General features: G+C 48.1%; 1 protein-coding gene across 1 annotated transcript; it reads right to left on the bottom strand.

Annotated features, from left to right (window-relative positions):
* Positions 1-5,826: 5,826 nt before the first annotated feature.
* Positions 5,827-6,879, bottom strand: LOC125532108 (BTB/POZ and MATH domain-containing protein 2-like). The gene has a single exon (XM_048696280.1). It carries the CDS (start codon positions 6,877-6,879, stop codon positions 5,827-5,829), a length of 1,053 nt encoding a protein of 350 aa, XP_048552237.1.
* Between the last annotated feature and the right edge of the window lie 303 nt (positions 6,880-7,182).

The raw sequence follows: 7,182 nt of genomic DNA, 5'->3' as shown, positions 1-7,182 counted from the left end.
TTTGTAAGGTGTGAAGTTGAGTAAGACTCAAAGCCCGACCACGGCAGAAAAATATAGAGAGAATGAAAGTCATTCCCTATGCCTCAATCATAGGTTCTCTAAAGTATGCCATGTTGTGTACCAAACATGTTGTGTACCTTGCCATGAGTTTGGCAAGGAGGTACAATAGTGATCCAGAAGTAGATCACCAGATAGTGGTCAAAATTATCCTTAGTAACTGGAGGACTAAGGAAATATTTCTCGATTATGGAAGTGATAAAGAGTTCATCGTAAAGAGGTATGTCGATGCAAGCTTTGGCACTAATCCAGATGACTCAAAGTATTAATCTGGATGCGTATTGAAAGTGGGAGCAATTAGCTAGAGTAGCTCCATGCAGAGCATTGTGGACATAGAAATTTCCAAAATACATACGGATCTGAATGTGACAGACCCATTGACTAAACTTTTCGCACAAAGCAAAACATGATCACACCTTAGTACTATTTGGGTGTTAATCACATGGTGATGTGAACTAGATTATTAACTCTAGTAAACCCTTTGGATGTTGGTCACATGGCGATGTGAACTATGGGTGTTAATCACATGCTGATGTGAAATATCGGTGTTAAATCACATGGCGATGTGAACTAGATTATTGACTCTAGTGCAAGTGGGAGACTGAAGGAAATATGCCCTAGAGGCAATAATAAAGTTGTTATTTTATATTTCCTTATATCATGATAAATGTTTATTATTCATGCTAGAATTGTATTAATAGGAAACGTGATACATGTGTGAATACATAGACATAACACCGTGTCCCTAGTAAGCCTCTACTAGACAAGCTCGTTAATCAAAGATGGTTAAGTTTCCTAACCATAGACATGTGTTGTCATTTGATTAATGGGATCACATCATTGGGAGAATGATGTGATGGACAAGACCCATCCGTTAGCTTCGCATAATGATCGTTCAGTTTTACTGCTATTTCTTTCTTCATGTCAAATACATATTCCTCCGACTATGAGATTATGCAACTCCCAGATACCGGAGGAATGCCTTGTGTGCTACCAAATGTCACAACATAACTGGGTGATTATAAAGATGCTCTACATGTATCTCCGAAGGTACTTGTTGAGTTGGCAGAGATCAAGAATAGGATTTGTCACTCCGAGTGTCGAATAGGTATCTCTGGGCCCTCTCGGTAATGCACATCACTATAAGCCATGCAAGCAATGTAAGTAATGAGATAGTTACGAATGATGCATTACGGAACGAGTAAAGATACTTGTCGGTAACGAGATTGAACTAGGTATGATGATACCGACGATCGAATCTCGGGCAAGTAACATACCGATGACAAAGGGAACAATGTATGTTGTTATGCGGTTTGACCGATAAAGATCTTCGTAGAATATGTAGGAACCAATATGAGCATCTAGGTTCCGCTATCGGTTATTGACCGGAGATGTGCCACGGTCATGTCTACATAGTTCTCGAACCCGTAGGGTCCGCACGCTTAACGTTCGATGACGATTTGTATTATGAGTTATGTGTTTTGGTGACCGAAGTTTGTTCGGATTCCCAGATGAGATCACGAACATGACGAGGAGTCTCGAAATGGTCGAGAGGTAAAGATTCATATATTGGAAGGTTGTATATGTACACCGGAATGGTTCCGGGGAGGTTCGGGGATTTATCGGATTACCGGGAGGCTATCGGAACGGAACCCCCACGAGAAAGTTAATGGGCCTATTGGGCCATAGTAGAGAGAGGAGGCTGCCACATGAGGTGGGGCGCCCCCCCCCCCCCCCAAGCCCAAACTGAATTGGACTACGGTTGGGGGGCGCGGCTCCCCTTTCCTTCTCCCTCTCCCCCTTTCCTCTTTCCCCCTCTACATTGGAAGGAAGGGGGGCCGAATCCTACTTGGGCTAGGAGTCCAAGTAGGACTCCCCCCATGGCGCGCCTCCTCCTAGGGCCGGCCTCCTCCTCCCCGTCCTTTATATACGTGGGCAGGGGGCACCCCAAAGGCACACCAAGATTTGGCTTAGCCGTGTGCGGTGCCCCCCTCCACAGTTTGCTCCTCAGGTCATAGCGTCGTAGTGCTTAGGCGAAGCCCTACACGGATCACATCACCAAGACCGTTGCCACGCCATCGTGCTGACGGAACTCTCCCTCGACCCTCTACTGGATCAAGAGCTCGAGGGATGTCATTGAGCTGAACGTGTGCTGAACACGGAGGTGCCGTACGTTTGGTACTTGGATCGTTGGATCGTGTAGACGTTCGACTACATCAACCGCGTTAACATAAAGCTTCCGCTTTCGGTGTACAAGGGTACGTGGACACACTCTCCCCGTCTTGTTGTTATGCATCTCCTAGATAGATCTTGCGTGAGCGTAGGATTTTTTTTGAAATTGCATGCTACGTCCCCAACAGTGGCCACCACCCACCCAGCAGATCAGAGATGCCAATGCGAGGAAGAAGACTCTGGGGACAGCACACGCAACAGCAAGAACACCGCCGCCCTCTCTGTGAAACAAAGAAGAGGGCAAGCCCGCACAGCCGCCGCCGCCTATGCAATCTCTGGAGGGCACGACAGAATAGGAGGAATCAGCGACACGTAGGGTAAACGAGGCCTCACATGCCATGAGTCAAAAAGCCCATTTACAACTGACCATACCCAAAACAGGCCCCACATACCGCCTTAAACACCGCGATGCACCAGATCGCTCCATTTCGAGGGAGCTTATTATCTGTAGCGATATCCCGTTCAGACAAATATATGTAGCTTATGATCGCTCCACTCGTGACGTCGTCGTCTTACGTTTCTAGGCAACTGCCGCGACGGGGCAGGTTTCTCTGATCTTTACGTCAGGCGGCAACGACGAGTATGTTTTGCCAACTGATTTTTCCACCACGGACGAGAACTGGCGGAGCATGAGGACAATGCATGATTGACGGAGTGTCTTGAAATTGGGATTTTGGCAGCGACCTTCGCTGTTCGGAGCCATTCGTGGCAACCGGCTCTTATCACTGCTCGACTGCCTGTTTGTGCGAGCATGGTCTTCACTTACATGGCATCTCATGTTGTGACTGTTCTACACAAGTGGCGGTGGCAACACAGGGTGACTTCGTTTTGGTTGTGCTTCTCAAATACCATTCTCGAGCTTTGAGGTGAAAACCCGATGTATCACCCCAATTGGTTCTATCTGACAATGGCAAAGTTTTTTGCGTTGTTACCTTTGCTCGAACTTGATCTTCAAGATGAAAACTTAATTAGGATTTAACTTTTGGTGGTTGGTTCTGGCGATGGTAGCACTTGAGCTTATTTCCCTTTCTAAGGTGTTGTTGTTGAACAATCTCTCTTGTTGTACTTTTCATATCAAGAGATCATTGGTGTGGACATGGTCGCTGTTGTAGCTTGAAGATCACTATTTGGATCAGGTTGGAGTTTGTTTTTACTCCACCTAGGCATAGCTTCAATCTGCAAATTATTTTTAAATGATTCCACTGCCATAAGTTATATTCTACTCCCTTCGCTCGGTTTAATAGGCCCCTCTTGTTATTTACGGTACCCTGGTACTCCCTAAGGGCCCGGTGGAGTACCAACTAAATTCATCCGCTGATATTAAAAGGTATTATAGAAATTTGTTTTTGATTAACTTACGCCTGCTCAATTTCTGAAACCCCCACAACGATCCAATCAGCCGCCGCCCGCTTCACTCTGAATCGGCTATCACCGTTACGACGAATCGGCCGGCGCCGTTGCGATTGAATCAGCCGCCATTGCCTGTTACTTATTACTAATTCCCATTTTCAATCAAGGGTGTTGCGACGATAGAATCGGGAGTATTGATCGCAGCTGACCTGATTAAGAAATACTTATTTTGGATTGTTTCTGGCTGCATGATTTTGTGTTTCTCTAGACCAATGAAGCAAAGAAATAGGGATTAATCAAGTCGAATGATGCTAATTCCAAAATCAGGTCGCTCCCAGATCTGCCTGATAATGGATGAATCAATCGGAACGAGATCCTCTAACATCACGAAGGGATGTTAGAGAAGCTACAGTACCCTAACATCCCTTCTTCACATCCATATGATTAAGCCTAAAATGACTTGAATTAATTTACAAATTCCAAATCTATTGTATACATTTACAAAAATTACATACAAACAAAATTATGGTACAATAAAATTAATTTCAGATTTTATTTTTTATGAACAGTAAGTGCGCGCAGTGTCTTTGCTATAGTGCCCGTGACATCCCTTCTTTGTTTTGCACTGAGATTACACTGTAGCTTCGTGACATCCCTTCATGATGTTAGAGGATCCATCTCCGAATCATAACTCTCTCTCCCCGGATTTACTCTCACCCACGCAAATAACTTGCCACAATTATCGGATCGGTGCATGCATGCAAGATAGATCTGATTGCAAGGATAACATATCATAGTCATTCTCGCGGCAGGGAGCGCCATGGTGGAGGTGCGCTGGAGTCCCGCGTGAGTCCCTGGGACGGAATCGCGGCAGCGGCTGGCTGCCAGGAGCGGCAAAGTCCAGCCCTTGACTGCGGTGCCTGTGGATCTTGGTGGTGCTGGTCTGGAGTTGTCTTCTTCGACCGTGTAGGAGTTGGATGGTGGTCTGCGTGCTCTCGGCCGTGCGAGGGGTCGGTGTTCCACGGCGGTTTGATCATGACAGCGAGGTGCTGCGGCTGGCGCCCCTACATTGACTATGTGGTCAAATCCGGTGGTAGGGGTGGGAGAGGTGCGACGGTTTGGATGAAAATCCTGCTCGTCATCGGTCGGAGCTGACGACGACGGCGCCCGTGGGTGCCGTTTTCCTTCTTGGAGGCATCGTCAAGGTGTGTCGGCATCTCCCCTTCTTGATCAGGTTGGGGTCTCCGGGCGAAAGTCTTGGTCTGTTGCAGGATCGGCGATGGCGGCGTTTGGCGTCGTTACTCTGTTGAGAGCATCTAGGGTGGAGACTTGGCCTTATGGTCATGTGAGGTGGTTCTCCGGTGCTTGCTGCTGGTTCGAGTTGATTTTCGTGGGCGCTAAGTACACAGCTGCCGGTGCGCCAAGAGGATGGCTTTTTCCGGTCCTGACCGAGTCCCGATATCCACTTGTTGTCTCCTTTTAGGCATTCAAGGGTGGATAGTGCGTTGGCAAAGTATGGCCGGCTGAAGTTGTTGCTCCTTGTAGTGTTTGGCGTTTGTGTGACGCGGCTAGATGATTGGTTTAGGACAGGCCCTTTGCGATGTGTTTGTACTTGTTGTGGTGGCTAATTTTTTGATTAGCTTGGGTGTGGAGTGATTGCTACACTTGTTGTTCAATAAGTTGTGGTGTCTTGTAATTCAACTTCTGCCTTCTATAAAAATATGGTACGCTTAGGCGTACTCTCGAAAAAACATATCATAGTCATTAATTTATTTACAAAAATACATGTATCCGTATCCTGAGTTTGACTCTCCTAAATGATGAATCTACCCTTAGAATTAGGTACTCCCTGATTTTCAGTTGTAGTACTCCTTAATGCTTACAGTGGAGTACCCTTTAAGGATATTCGTCGGATCTGAGAGAACGGATGGACCATATTAAACTAAGGGTACTGTAAAAGATTTGTTCTGTTTGTAAATTCGGGAATTGCAAGCTAAAAGTATATTCAACTTTCTTCATTTTCTTAGGACTGGAGCAATTTTAGTGGCAGGATTAGTGCGGGAACTAATATATGGTAAATATGACAAAATGTTCTAGTACTCTACCTGTCAACCAACCTCTACAAGAGATGATTTATATTTACAAAAAGAAAAAATTCTGCTCCATGGAAACTACTTCTGGCTTTGATTACTTCCTGGCGAGGTCCTCGGGGCTCTTTTCCAAATCAAGCATGGGGAAACTTTTGATGAGGTGTTTGAACCTGTCGGTCGCGATGACTGCAATCATTGATTCCTCTGACGACAGAAACTCGAGGCAGGCATCCTTGAGCCGCTCACATATATACTGATCCGCCAGTGCCAATGTGGCCATGACGGTATTAGCATCAATGCGCCCGCACAACTCTCCTTGGCACATCGCCTTCAGCCTGCCTAGCCCGTACCGATCAGCTGCGGCCAGCAAGTGCTCCACTGCGGCGGTGCTATAACCTTGGCCGTCGCACGGCGGCAACGAGTCCGTGTAGACGTAGTGAAGAAGGATCTGGAAGATGTCCGGCTCCATGTCGGCGACCTCCATCGTCGGACCAAAGATCTGAGCGTCCAGAAGCGGCGCCCGCATGGCCAGCATGAACCTGTGCGCCCTGAACCGCCGGCCTCCCACGAGGATGGTGACGTCCGCGCCTATCCCGTCCTTGAGGGTGCGCTCGAGCTGGCCGGGAAGCTCCGTCGGAGGGGCCGCGGCAAGGCTCGTCCTGCACTCCGCGGGCGGTTCTTTGATCACGGCGACGACGCACCTCAGCGTCAAGAGGTGAGACGACGATCTCAGCTTCGATTTCTCGACGAATTTGCTAAAGCCAGAGCCAGTGGAGGATTCTGGAGAGAAGACGTGACTCCCTACCTGCCTGGTCTCTTGTACATGGCCTTGATCGTCCAGCATGGTTAATGTGAACATTGCCCTCACCTCGTACTTGGCCAGCTGGCAAAGACAACACAAGTAGGCCCCTGCGTTGCCGGCAGCGTCCTCCTTGCCTCCGTCCGGGTAGAACCTGATGTTCCAATCGTAGCCGCCGACGGTGAACGTGCTCGACCTAATGTACCTCCCGAAGCCCATGCCGTCGAGCAGCGGGTAGTTGGTCACCACGAAATCGTGCGTCGCGCCCTCCGTCACGCACCTCGACGACGTCTCGGCTACCCGGAGGCCTTCGCCGTGATCAACCGCAGCGGCCGCGTTAACCTGCGCCATGGCTAACGTAAACGCGGGTGTTCCTGCTGTTGATCAACGATCCTTTTTCCGGGAGTCACCGTATATATACATGGAGAGGATTGTTAGTGGTTGGAGTAGTTTACAGTAGAAACATGTTTCCTTTCGGAAATCATCCCGATTAAGCTAGTCGTGTCGTAACGTTCTCCAACTGCCTTTGCTTTTGCCCTCCACGATGGATCTTGGAGGACTTGGATTCCTCTCGGAGTTCTAGTTTAGCACGATTGTTTACCGCTTTTCCAACCGGGCATTAACACACGCACACACGCACACACGCACGCACGC

The sequence above is a fragment of the Triticum urartu genome, unplaced genomic scaffold (genome assembly GCF_003073215.2).
Source record: "Triticum urartu cultivar G1812 unplaced genomic scaffold, Tu2.1 TuUngrouped_contig_9081, whole genome shotgun sequence".
NCBI lineage: Eukaryota > Viridiplantae > Streptophyta > Magnoliopsida > Poales > Poaceae > Triticum > Triticum urartu.
The sequence above is the reverse complement of the archived record's forward strand: the minus strand, read 5'-3'. Positions and strand labels throughout refer to the sequence as shown.